General features: G+C 36.2%; 1 protein-coding gene across 1 annotated transcript in view; it reads left to right on the forward strand.

Moving 5' to 3' along the window:
• The window catches only part of RPGRIP1 (RPGR interacting protein 1), a 72,754-nt gene that overhangs the window by 14,719 nt on the left and 43,238 nt on the right, over positions 1-14,797 (forward strand). The window contains exons 6-11 of the mRNA XM_064485797.1: positions 7,507-7,639; positions 10,124-10,398; positions 11,558-11,657; positions 12,189-12,302; positions 13,782-13,887; positions 14,470-14,493. Coding sequence (XP_064341867.1) covers positions 7,507-7,639; positions 10,124-10,398; positions 11,558-11,657; positions 12,189-12,302; positions 13,782-13,887; positions 14,470-14,493 — 752 coding nt within the window. The remainder of the gene's footprint in view (positions 1-7,506; positions 7,640-10,123; positions 10,399-11,557; positions 11,658-12,188; positions 12,303-13,781; positions 13,888-14,469; positions 14,494-14,797) is intronic.

Raw genomic sequence — 14,797 nt, forward strand, 5'->3', positions numbered from 1 at the left:
TTCTGTAAATTTTATTTTAAAGATAAGGCACTTTGTGTACTGTCCATGGGTGTATAAATGGTACATTTACTTCGGAAAAAAGCTTAGCATTATCTAGTAAAGTTGAACATGCAACTTTACTTCTGGGTATAAAATTTGCAGAGGTTTTTGCATACATGTACCAGGAGACATATACCAGAATGTTTCCAGCAGCACTCCATTCCATAATGGAAACAACATAAATGTCCACTGATCAGAAGATGAATATACATTGATATATATTCATGTAATGAAATAATAAATTTGTTTTCTTTGTAATAAATACATTGAATAATTTAAATTTTCTTTATAAAATTATAAAGAAATATAAGTCAGTTATTAACACAGTAGTCAAGATAGTGGTCACCTCAGGGGAAGAGGGGAATAGTATGAGTGAGGAATTACAGAGTCCTGGTAATGTTCTGTTTCTTAAGCTTATATGTATGTGTGTGCACACTTTATTATTATTATTTATACTGTTCATATGTGTTCTTCTATTACCTCATTTATATGTGTGAGATAAATATGACATATAATAACATTTATATGATAAAACACATATAATATATGTTGCATATAATACATATAGATCATACATAATAGTTATATTGGGGTATACTGTAAAGTTCACTCTTTTGAAGTGTACAATTCATTAATTTTTACTATGATCAGAGTTATGCGTTCATCCCCACTATGTAATTTTAGAACATTTAAGTACCCCTAAGATGAACCCTATGCAAACATTCTCCATGTCCCTTCTCCCTGCCCCTGATAATCATTAGTCTGCTTTAAGTTTCTATGGATTTGCCTATTCTGGACATTTTCTATAAATGGAATCACATAACATATGATTGTTTTGTGTCTGGCTTTTTCCACTTAGCATAATGTTTTCAAAGTTAATCCATGTTGTACCATTTATTAACACTTCATTTTTTATTGCTGAATTATAATACCACATTTTATTTATACACTTAACAGTTGATGGATATTTGAGTTATTTTCACTCTTTGGCTATTATGAGTAATGCTGCTATGAACATCTGTGTATATGTTTTTGTGTAGACGTATGTTTTCATTTCTTTTAGGTATATACCTAGAAGTGGAGTTGCTTGGAAATATGATAATTTTTTGTTATTTGGGGGAACTCCCAAACTATTTTTGAAAGTAGTTGTACACTTTTATATTCCTACTAGGAATGTATGAAAGTTCCAATTTCTTCATATCCTCACCAATAGTTGTTATTGTCATTGATTTCTTGTTTTGTTTTTTTAATTTATTCTTTCTTTTTGTGATATTGATTTGCATGTCCCTAATGAAAAATCACATTGGACATCTTTCATATATTTCAGCCATTTATTTATCTTCTTTGGAAAAATGTCTCAGATACTTTGCCTATTTTTTAATTGGGTTGTTTGCCTTTATATTGTTGGTTGTAAGAGTTACTTGTGATTTTTGGATACATGTCTCCTATCAGATGTAAAATTTGCAAATATTTTTCCCATTCTATGGGTTGGCTTTTCACTTTCTTGATAGTGGCCTTTAAAGCACAAAAGTTTTTAATTTGGATGAAGTCCAGTTTACCTATTTTTTCTTTTGTCACTTGTGCTTTTGGTTCCATGTCTAACTCCACAGTGTCATATCTGATACTGCATAATCCAAGGTCACAAAGGTATTATATTTTCTTCTAAGAATTTTGTAGTTTTAGCATTTAGGTCTATGGTCAACTTTAAGTTAATTTTTAATACATTGCAAGATAATGATCCAACTTCATTCCTTTGCATGTATCTATCCAGTTGTCCCAATGCCATTTGTTGAAAAAGCTATTCTTCCCCCATTGAATTTTCTTGGTATGCTTGTTAAAAATCAATTAACCATACATGTAAGGATTTCTCCCTGGACTCTCAATTCTGTTTCATTGGTTTATGTGCATATCCTATACCAATACCATGCTGTCTTGATTATTGTAGCTTTGTAGTAAGTTTTGAAATTAAGCTATATAAGTCCTCCAACTTTGTTATTTTTCAACATTATTTTAGCTATTCTGGATCCCTTGTGTTTCTATATGAACTTTAGGATCAGATTGTCCATATCTGCAAAAAAAAAAAAAAAAAGGAGCTAACTGGAATTTTGATAGAGATTGCATTGAATCTGTACATAAATTTTGGAAGTATTGCCATCTTATCAACATTAACTCTTCAAATCCATAAACATGGGATGTCTATTTATTTAAATATACTTTAATTCCTTTCAATGATGTTTTATAATTTTCAGTGTACAAGTTTTATACTTCTTCATTAAGTTTATCCCTATGTGTTTTATTTTTTGGTGCTATTATAAATGGAATTGTTTTCTTAATTTTATTTTCAGATCGTTCATTGCTAGTATATGGGAATACCATTGATTCTTATTTATTGATCTTATACCCTGAAACCTTACTGAACTCATTAATTCTAGTAAAATTTTTTTAGTGGATTCTTTAGGGTTTTCTAGATTAAAAAATTGCATCATCTGTGAATAGACCTAGTTATCACCAAGGTTATCTAATTTGTTGACATACAATTATTTGTAGGATTCTATCATAATTCTTTTTATTTCTTTAAGGTTGGTAGTAATGTCCCCTTGTTGATTCTTGGTTTTAGTAATTTGAGTCTCTTCTTTTTTTTCTTGGTCAATCTAGCTAAAGTTTTGTTAATTTTGTGATCTTTCAAAGAAAATTTTCAAAGAAAGATTGGTTTTATTATCCCTATTGTTTTTCTATTCTCTATTTCATTTATTTCTGTTCTAATCTTTATTATCTTCTTTCTCTGCTTGTTCTGGGTTTACTTTCCTCCTCTTCCTAATTCTTTAAGGTGAAAGATAATTGATTTGAGATCTTTTTCCTTTTTTAATGCATAGCTATAAATTTCCCTGTTATCCCTGCTTTAGCTGTATCCTGTAAGTTTTGGTATGTTATTTTTTTTGCATAATATATGTAACATAAAGCATGTTAAGTTTAATTTTTAAAAAAGGAGGATCTATGGTGAGACCTTGTTGAGCTGGGATGTAATCAGAGCCACCTAGTATCTAGAGCTTGTTCAATTATTGATGCTAGATGGACCATAATATATTTTGTTTCTTTTTTTATTGAAATATATGTATGATTTTATATAAGTTACAAGTGTACAATATAATAATACACAATTTTTAAAGGTTATACTCCATTTATAGTCATCATAAAATACTGGCTATATTCCACATGCTATACAATATATCCTTCTAGTTTATTTATTTTATACATAATTGTACCTCTCAATCCCCTATCCCTATCTCACCCCTCCTCTCTTTCCTTCTCCCCACTGTTAACCATTAGTTTGTTCACTATGTCTATGAGCCTGTTTCTTTTTGGTTATATTCACTATTTGTTTAATTTTTTAGATTCTACATATAAGTGATATCATACAGTATTTGTCTTTCCCTGTCTGACTTATTTAGCACAATACCCTCCAATTCCATTCATGTTGTTACAAATAGCAAAATTTCATCCTTTTTAATGGCTCAGTAGTATTCCACTGTGTGTGTGTGAGTGTGTATACCACATCTTCTTTATCCATTCATCTGTTGATGGACACTTAGGTTGCTTCCATATCTTGGCAATTGTAAATAATGCTGCTTTGAACATTGAGGTTCATGTATCTCCTGATATATGTCTTTCATCAGTGTCTTATAGTTTTCCAAGTACAAGTCTTTTACTGCCTTAGGTCAGTTTATTCCTAGGTATTTATTCTTTTTGATGCCATGGAAAATGGGATTATTTCCTTCATTTATTTTTCTGATAGTTCATTATTAGTGTATAGAAGTGCAACAGATTTCTGTATATTAATTTTTTATCCTACAACTTTACTGAAGTCATTGATGAGCTTGAGTAGTTTTCTGGTGGCATCTTTAGGATTAGTATTATGTCATAGGTACAGTGTTATGTCATCTGCAAATAGTGACAGTTTTACTTCACTTTCAAGTTGAATACCATTCTTTCTTTCTTTCTTTTTCCTTGTCTCATTGCTGTGGCTAGGACTTTCAATACTATTTTGAATGGAAGTGGCAAGAGTGAGCATCCTTGTCTTATTCCTGATCTTAGAGGAAATGCTTTCAGCTTTTCACCATTGAATGTGATATTAACTGTCAGTTTGTCATATACGGCCTTTATTATATTGAGGTATGTTCCCTCTATGTCCACTTTCTGGAGAGTTTTTTTTAAATCATAAATGGATGTTGAATTTTGTCAAAAGCTTTTCTGTATCTATTGAGATGATTGTATGGTTTTTATTCTTCAGTTTGTTAATGTGATGTATCACATTGATTGATTTGTGGATATTGAAAAATCCTTGCATCCCTGGGATAAGTCCCACTTGGTCATGTATATGATCCTTTTTAATGTGTTGTTAGATTTGGTTTGCTAATATTTTGTTAAGGATTTTTGTATTTATGTTCATCAGTAATATTGGCCTGTAATTTCCTTTTTTGTGATATTTTTGTCTAATTTTGGTATCTGGGTGATGCTGGCCTTGTGGAATGAGTTCAGAATTGTTCCTTCCTCTGTAATTTTTTGGGATATTTCAGAAAGGTAGGTGTTAGTTCTTCTCTGAATGTTTGGTAGAATTTACCTGATAAGCCTCCTGGTCCTTGACTTTTGTTTGTTGGGAGTTTTTAAATCACTTATTTGGTTTCAGTGCTGGCAATTGATCTGTTCATATTTTCAGTTTCTTCCTGGTTCAATCTTGGGAGTTTGTATCTTTCTAAGAATTTGTCCATTCCTTTTAGGTTGTCCATTTTATTGGCATATAGTTGTTTGTAATAGTTTCTTGTGATCCTTTGTATTTCTGTGGTATTGGTTGTAACTTCTCCTTTTCATTTCTGATTTCATTGATTTGGGTCCTGTCCTTTTTTTTCTTGATGAGTCTAGCTAAAGATTTATCAATTTTGAAAATATTTCAGAAAAAAACTTATAATTAAAAAAAGTCACAAGAAAATAAACAAAAAAAGGAGAGAGACATTATTTATTACCTTTCTTTTAGGAACAAAATAATTAGAAGATGTTATAACATATGGCAATGAATAAACTGTAGTGGCAATTACAACTAACCTGTCTAGTTGAGCCATAGCTAGTTGATTCATGTGAGATAGGTGAGGAAAAAGGGGTCTCCAGAAGGGAAGCCAAGCACTTGGCCAAGGCCTGAGAGTTTTACTTGGTTTCAAAAGGTTAAATCATTTGTCCGCAGGGACTGATTGGGGCAGGGGAGAGAGTGGTGATTGGACGAAAGAAGGAGGGGGATGACTTGCCTTAATCAGGAACTGCTGGGCTCATGCTGGTTTTCTTGAGACCAAATAGATTGTGTAGATAGAAATCCAAACTCCTTCAGATAATATTCTCTATTGGGGAAGACTGTGTCATTAACTGAAGAGACAGTCTTTCACTATCATTTAATCAGAGAAGACCATTCACAGAAAATCATTGTGTGGAAAATCTTAGCCTCATAAGAAGGAAGATATCCAAGACATAGTTGACTTAATCTGGGTCTTAAAGGGTTAATGATTCCCTGGAGGAGGGAATAGAATCAGAGACTAGCCAATCCTTGACTTCCATGAATTCACCTCACCTCAAGATTTCTCCTTCATATGCATGATTTTAAGCTGCAGTGATTATGCCTGCTGTTACCTGCTCTATTTTCATCTTCTCTCATTCCTAATCCTGACAAAAAGAGATCCTTGGAATTAGAGAGTAGGGAGGCTTCTTGCCTGGAAGGACCAACGCAAGACACAGACCGGGAGAAAAAAACCCTGCAAAACGTACATCCAACAAATGACTTATGTTTAAAATTTACAAACAACTCAACAAAAAAAGATTTTTAAAAAATCTAACAATAAAAAATGAGCAAAAGACTTAAACACACACTTTATTTAAGTAGATATACAGATGGCACATAAGCACACACAAAATGTTCAGTATCATTAGCCATTAAGAAAATGTAAATTAATAATGCAAATTAATATACTTAAAATGACTATTTACCCACTAGGTTGGCTAAAATTAAAAAGACCAAGTGTTGATGAGGATGTATAGGAACTAGAACTCTCATTCACTGCTAGTGGGAATATAAAATGGTATAATCACTTTGGAAAACAATTTATAAATTTTTTAAATGTTAAACATATACTTACCTCATGATCCAACTATATCACTCCTACGTATATACCCAGAGAAGTGAAAACATATGCCACACAAAGACCTATACACAGATATTCATAGTAGCTCTATTTGTAATAGCCAAAAGTGGAAATAATCCAAATGTCCATCAACAGTAAATGGATAAATAAATTATAGTTTATCCAGAATTCTACTAGCAATCAAAAGGAACTATTGATATATAAAACACCATGGATAAATCTCAAAATAATTATGCTGAGTGAAAAAAGTCAGACACACACACCAAAAAAAAAACCCCAACCCTGGGTATATAATAGGTGATTTGATCTATATAAAATTCTAGAAAATGGAAACTAAAGTGACATAAAACATATATATCAGTGTTTGCCTGGGAACAAAGGTGAGGGTGTTGGGGTTAGGATGGGGTGGAGAGGAATGGATTACAACAGGGCACGAGGAAACCTGGCAATGATGGATATGTTCATTATTGTAATTGTGCTGATGGTTTCACAAGTATATATATATATATATATACACATTTGTCAAAATTAATAAAAATTTACACTTTATATATGTTCAATGTAAAACATGGCAATTATACTTCAATAAAGTTGTTTTTTTTTAAACTTACATTTTATCATTTCCAAAGGGTAGATTAGAGAGGTGGCAGTGGTACCTGAGGTGGTTCTGAGCTCTCTTTCTTCCAGAGGAGGAGTTGTATTTTGAGCTCTGGGTGATTTCCATGGGATCAGAGATGGCTTAGGCTAGTGAACACTCAAACACTTAACAACGTACTGTAGTTTCCTCTGCTTAGATGAAACAGAGGCTCTATTCCAAGGAGGCAATTTTGGGGACAATTTCTCCACACCACAAAAACAAAGGTGATGACTCAATAATCAAGAAAGTTTTCTATCCTTTTTCTTACTGAGGATTTGAAGACAGTTGTGGGCACAATCCTTGTCTAGGTCCAAGTTACGTAATGAGCAGGGAAAGTAAAAGAGTGGATTAAAAATAAAAAATAAGTAGACTAAAAGTCCTATTTTCTACTTTTATAAAGGGAATATACTTTACAGACAGGAGGTTGAGTCATATGCTGGAATGACATGGAATGATTTTCCATATCCAGGAGTGACACGGAATGATAAAGAGGTCCATTAGTACACATTTCATATACTTCCTGAATTTCCTCTTAAACGCATGACTTAAAATAGATTCAAGCCCTCTGGGCAAGATGTGATAAGAGATGTGAAAGGTTAAAAAAAATTAAATGTAAAAATAATCTCTATTTACCCTCTCCTGGGACTTTAGGTAAGAATATAAAAACTCAACTGCCCTTGAGCAGGATGAGCCAGGAAGAACTGGAAGACAGTTTATTTCGTCTTCGTGATGAGCACATTTTGGTGAAGGAGCTTTTTTGGAAGCAACAGGATGAGATCAAAAGGTACCTATTCTGTCTGTAATAGTTTGTATCTGCTAATCCCAAACACCCAAAAAACCCTGGAATCCTATAAGCCGGAAACTCTACTTCTAGAACTAAAAGAACTACATGAACATAAAGATGTTTGCAGAGGTATGCTGACAGATATAATTTATAATGAATACAAGCTGAAAAGAAAAAAAAAAAAAGGTACCTAGAGTTCTCCTTAAGTCTTGAAAATCAGTATCTACACCAGGCCTACACCACAAGAAACCAAAAAGAATACATTTTCCTGAAATGTCTATACCAGAAAACAATTCAAATGTCAAAGATGGTTAACTCCAAAAATAATTTTTGAAGCAGTATTGCTTTATTCTGTTTTCTTGCCAAACACATCAATCGACTGTGGCCACAGTCCACAAAACATCATCAGTTATTCCAATCCAGAGAGCAAGAGACTGGGAAGGCTCTTGCCCTGGTCACAAAAAAGAGAATGCGGACAGGAGAATGGCCAAAATCTCAGGGGAATAAAGGCTGCAGGGGCAAATAAGAAAAGGGGTTTTTATTTGCAAAACCAAACTGAAAATCATATTGATCATTTACTATATGCAGGCATGTTACATGTGCTTTATATGTATTAACTAACTTAATATTATAAATAATATTAACTCACTTAATACTGTGAAAGAAGCATTATTAAGAGGGAAAGGAAGCACAAAGAGGTTAAGTAACTTGTCCAAGGTCATAGCTAGGGAGTGGCAGAGCTGAAAGCTCTTAACTCCAAAATATACCATATACAGTGACTTTAGGGTATTGGCTTTCAAAAGTGTATCTTTTGGGTGCAGACCTGGAAAGGAATCTGAGATGGGGTGTGGGTAGATAAACAGGGAGCATGAGAGTTCCGGAAAGTCTGGGGTTAATCTCTAGGATATATTTTGAAGATACAGGTTTCAATGCCTTCCAGCCAAAGACCACCAGGAACACACCTAATTGGGCAAGTTGGGTTATTACTGTTACAGCTAGAAAAAATGCACATCGGCATCTCAGTGAGAATGTGTTAGAAAGAGCATATTTATAGGATTTGTGCTTCAGCTGGGTGATTTAGGGGAAGGTCCAAGGTAACAGGAGTTTGCTCCAGATTTGGTGCTATCAGAAAGCAGGGACAATTCTATGCTTGGATATCTCAAATCTTATCTACAGGAAGGAGAGGCTAGAGTGAGGCTAAATTTGTAATTTGGAAAGAAGAAACAGTCACTCATATTAGCCCGGAGAGGTGCATGTTTGGTATTTTGTGGGTGGCACGGTGACCTTGTTTCTGTGCTGAGACAAAAGTATGCAGCGGCCTTGTTTTGTATCACTCGGTCATGGTCGCAGCGTGACAATGTGTGATGTTGCTGTTCCATGAGATTATGTCCTACAGAAGGATAACATGGCCTAGCTGTGAGCACCAGGCCACCTTCCAGCAACACTGAGGACTAGCTATGTCAGACCAATTCCCCGAGGTCAAAAGCAGCTTTGTGCTTTCTCATTGGTAATTTCCAGGAATGGTTCAGAGTCTCATTTAGAATTTGCAGGATTGCAGGCTTCCAGCACATATGCCAACACTCTTTAGAGTTGGAGATTCTTTTATATTGTGGAGAACATGAGAATCCAGTGAAGACAGATAGTTGCATGGGCCAAAAACTCTTGCTTCTTGGTTGATAACCAAAAAGCATTTGAGATTATAGATATTAGGTGGCTAAATTGGATTCTGTCCCCTCTGATTTTGGGCAAGTTACCCTAGCTGTTTTATGCTTTGATTTCTTTATCTGGGTATAATTATCTGTACTAATACTAGCTAACTCCTACAGTGCTTACATTGCACCATCATTGCTCTAAGCCCTTTATATATATTAACTTACTTAATACTTTTAACAATCCAATGAGGCAGGTAGTATTTTTATCTTTATTTAAAGATGAGAAAACTGAGCACAAAAGGCTAATGACATGGCCCAGGCCGCATAGTCAGTAAATGTCAGAATTGGCAGGCAATGGGACCACAGAATTTGATGGTAATGGTTATAAAAGTATGACTTTAGGTCAAGATGATAAATAATGATTGACTATCCACTGTAGGTAAGGCTGCGTGTATCCAGGGGGGCTGCAGAGAAATAATCCTGAAAGTGGGCTCATATGCAGGAGTATAAGAACAATTAGGATGTGAGAAGTAAATATTAAAATTTCTACTTATATTTAATTATCTTTCTTTAAAAAAATTAGCATTTTTATGTTTTATAATGATCGTAATTTATCAGTATAGAAGTAACTGTATATAATGTAAAAATAAGTAGACAAATATATTGAGGCGTGCCCTATTTTTTACCAAGATGAGTGTGTGATCACTGCACAATAAACAGTACATAAGTTTATATTAGAGATCAATTCGGGTTATTTGCCGCCAAATAAACTGTGTAAATAATAACTGTCGTAGGAGAAGGCACGTGCCACCAGCTCTATGTTTGCCCGTAGGATGAGGACAGCCTTGCTCCGGCTAACCGCGGCAGGCCGGGACCTGAGGCCCGAGGTAGCAACGGCTGAGCAGCTCCGGGAGCCCGCCAGGCGGCGGCGGAACGCAGGGTGGCGGCAGCGCCCCGCCAAGCATCAGCGCCCTCCCATGCACGGGCTGCAACTGCAGCTCCAGCGCGTGGGCCCCCCTGCTCCCCGCCGCACCCAGCCTCGCGTCCACGTGGGACACAGACAGCTCCACACCGCAGGGGCGCTGGGGGCCGAGAAACCCAAGAGGGGTGAGGCTCAGGACCAAGTCCCCGACAGGACAAAAACACTGGGAAGGGTTGGTTTGCCAGCCACATTTCCTCCTCACTGCCTTCATTCCGTACACTACTCCACTTTGTTCTTTTGTTCTCATTCCTTTCTACCTCCCTAAAATCTTTTTTTCTGAGTAGGATGTCAGGTTCAAAATTCTCAGTTCACCGTGAAGTACTGCTGAGATGAGAATCAGACAGTGGAAACTGAACTTCACCGATCAAGTTCTGAAGGGTCTAGAAAGCAGAGATAACTTTGATGACCTGCTTAGGTGTAAGAGGCAGTGGTCTTAAGACAGGTCCCTTTCCTGGGACTCTGGGACTCTGGGACTCTGGGCTAAGTGGCCATGCCTCTAAAACTGGGATTCTTTGCCTTTTTGGGGAAGTGGACTCCTTTGAAACCATGAGCAAAGCTAGGCTTCCTCCCAAGAAACATACGGGTACCTGTAGACAAAACTTTGCATACAGTCCATGGATTCAGAGATTCCCAAAGTCCATTCCTGAAGTCCAGGCTATTAAGTGAGGAGTTGCAGCTTCTTCTCTTCCTATATTCCAAGTGGCTAAGTCTCTGGCTAGGAGTCTCTGGCTGCTGTGGAACTCAACATTGAATTCAATACAAATCTGTGTGTAAATTTCCTTCACCTGGCCTACTCATCCCTGCTTAACGTCTGTGGGCATGGGATGTCTTTATCCTGGGGGTTCAAAGTTAAGTTTTGTTCAGTATGGCCCTGTGTTTTCAAGCTCCCTACTTGAGCAAACCAAATCCTTGTGAAAACAACTAAAAGTAGGAAAACTAAGTAAGTCTAAATTTCAATTCAGTTTAACGTCAGCATTATTGAATACCAGTTATATACCAGGCACTAGAGATAAAGATGCATAGACACACAGTCTCTGTTCTTTCTTCTTCCCTTTTATACTCACTTACTTAAGAGTCTGTACTCCTGCTGAATTGTTAGATCTGCAGTTGCTTATCTATGCAGGAGTAAAGACTGAGAATCTCTCCTCTGGGATCATTGGTCATATAAGGATTTCCCCCAAGTCTCAAGGCTCCCTACTTCCAGCACTTGGTGTTCCATTTCTAGTGCTTGATGTTCTGGAGAAATCTGTTGCCAGAGTCTGCATCTTCTGTCTAAACTTTCAGAGTCAAGGGACCGGCTGAGCTACACAGCCCCTCCCACATTCAAGGAACATGTGACAAGTGAAAAAGCCAGAGGAGAAATAGCCAGTGAACCCAGCAAACTGTGAGTTCTTTTCCTTTATCCTGTGCTATTACTCTTTCAGCCTTAATTGGAAAAACATCATTTAGGGAACAAGTGAATATTGGCATTTTTGAGTCTTTCCAGCATAATCAGAGAAGATGAAAGTCAACCCTAGGTCAAATTCTAACTTCATTGCTTAAAAATGGAAAATAAGCATCTCTCTGTCTTCCAAGGAAAGGAAAATAAAGGCCCTTTCCTTAACTGAAGGTATTCCCTCTCTTTCCCTTTTTATTTCCCCCCTTAGATCGTAATTCACTTATATTCCTGTTTGATACTTGAAAGCTATATTTTCTAAGATTATCCTCCACGCATGCCAAGATTACTAACTCCTCTACCTTCTTTTTATATATGTGAGAGCCCAGTTCTAAACTCCTGTAATGGCAGTTTCTGTTTCTTCTTTTTGTTCCTAATTCTAACAGTATAATTTCTTTTAGCAAAGTCATAATTATGGCTAAAGTCATTGGTCTAACAGTCACAAAGTCACATGCCTAACAGTGCCCACATTATGACCAGCAATACTATGGAAGTGGAAGAACCACTCAAGTCTCCTGAGAAAATGTGGTCCAAAGATGAAAACTGTGAACAGAGGAGCTCTTTGGAGTGTGCTCAGAAGGCCACAGAGCTTCGGTAAGAGCGTGGCATTCCATACCTCGAGTCGTAACAAACTGGAAAAGAGATTCTTGCTTGAACCTGTCCTCCATCTCAGAGAAAAAGAGAATGCTTGGGATTGAATTCAATCTGAGAAGTAGACCTGAAGTACCAAGTGGGTTAAGAAATGGATTAACCTAAAGGGGATGCTTATGTAGAATAGAAGATTTGCTGCTTCACTTCATATGAATAAAAAAAACACAACTGTTTCATCCTAATCGCCAGATAGGGGATCTCCGCCCCCACTGTGTATCAGTCCTTGGAGAACTTTTTAAAAAATACTTTATTTTTTAGAGTAGTTTAGGTTCACAACAAAATTGAGCGTGAAAGTACAGAGATTTCCCATATACTAGTCCTGCCCCCTCCCCCCATACAGCCTCTGCCACTGCCAACATCTCCTGCCAGGGTGGTACATTTATTATAATGGATGAACCTACACTGACACATCATAATCACACAAAGTCCATAGTTTACCTTAGGGTTCACTCTTGGTGTTGCCCATTCTATGGGTTTGGACAAATGTATAATGACAAGTATCCATCATTAGAGTATCACACAGAACAGTTTCACTGCCCTAAAAATCCTCTGTGCTCTGCCTATTCATCCCTCCCTACTCCCTTACCCCTGGCACCACTGATCTTATTGTCTTCATAGTCTTGCCTTTTCCAGAATGTCATATAATTGGGATCATACAGCATATACCCTTTTCAGATTGGCTTTTTTCACTTAGCAATATGCATTTAAATGTCCTCCATGTCTTTTCATAGCTTGATAGCTCATTTCTTTAAAAAAAATTTTTTTTTAATTTTAAAAAGACTGAGACCATCCCTTTTTTTTTTTTTTTTTGGTGGGGGGAGGTAACTAGGTTTGTTTGTTTGTTTATTTAGATAGAGGTACTGGGGATTGAACCCAGGACCTCATGCATGCTAAACACGTGCTCTACCACTGAGCTATACTCTCACCCTTCCTTGCTCATTTCTCTTTAGCACTAAATAACATTCCATTGTCTGGATGTACCACAGTTAGTTTATGCGTTCATTAACTGAAGAACATCTTGGTAGCTTCCAAGTTTTGGCAATTATGAATGAAACTGCTATAAACATCCATGTGCACATATTTTGTCTGGACAGAAGTTTTCAACCTGGAGGCCTTTTAAAACCACAAATGACAGGGCCCTACCCCAGAGACTCCCTTTTAGTTATTTGGGGGTAGAGTTGAGGCAGTGTAATTTTAAAGATCTCTCTAGATGATTCTAATAAGCAGCTAGGACTAGGGGATCACTGAGACAGTCTGGTGAGCCCAAATCCTTCCCAGTACCTTGCAGGTGTAAAGAAAACATGATCTCCTAGTTTCAGAAATAATAATTTTCTTTTATGTCCCCTGTCCGTATCCAGAGGGGGGAAGTAATTTACTCTGTCCATTCACAGACAATGTTTTAGCACTGTCTCCTTTCTCCAGAGCTTCCATTAAGGAGAATATACAGCTGATACGACTTCAGAAGCTCTTACGTGAAAGGAATACCTGTTTGGCAGCGACAAAAGCACAATTAACGGAAGTTCAGGTGGTGAGTTGCTATCATCAGTTGTTCTTTTTTGGGGGGAAAAATCAATTAGTTAAGAGATTAGTAACTGAATCACTTTGCTGTACACCTGTAACTAACATTGTAAATTGACAAAACTCCAATAGGAAATAACAATTTAAAAACACAGACCAGTGTTATGTTCTCCATTTTACACACAGGAGACCACAGTTGAGAGAAACTAAGTTACTTATCTGTGGTCACACAATCTATAGGTGGTGTTCAAATCCAAGCCTTACAACTCAGAGTCCATTCCTTTTCCAGTACTTCCCATTATCCCTCTGTTTGGAAGCAGGCTCGAGTCCTTTTCAACTTCTCAAAAATGACAAAATGATTCCATCCTTTTTAAAGAAGTGGTATGATCTATTACGTTCACAGACTGCCTGGCAAGCTAGGGCAGGGGTAAAGGAATAGCAATTAGTAAACAGGTACACGAATTGATGTAATTTATAAGAATTTTCTACAATGTCTTTTAAAATAAATATTAAAAAATTTGTATTATGGAGATAAACAAAATAAACATCAAGTTGATACATCAATAGAATAATACGTCTTTCTTTCTTCCAGGCTTATGATACTCTGCTCCAGAAGGTACTTAATAAAGATTCCTTAAATCTGTTTTTTAGTAATCAGAGTAATGAAACCCAAAGAAATCTTCATCTTCAAGTAACACTAGAATTTAGACAACTCAAAGTTATTATGTTATATAATTTTTACTAAGACAAATGATATTATTACTATTATCAGAAGATACTCATTGCACTGTTTTCATAAAAGTTGAAGTATGAAACCTGAGTTGAGAAATATTTGGAATAATATTTTTCATCCTATTGCTAGAGAAAATGATAGCATTTTAATGAAAAATTCCTAGGAGTAGTCCTCTAGCCTGTGGGAG

The sequence above is a fragment of the Camelus dromedarius genome, chromosome 5 (assembly GCF_036321535.1).
Source record: "Camelus dromedarius isolate mCamDro1 chromosome 5, mCamDro1.pat, whole genome shotgun sequence".
NCBI classification, from domain to species: domain Eukaryota; kingdom Metazoa; phylum Chordata; class Mammalia; order Artiodactyla; family Camelidae; genus Camelus; species Camelus dromedarius.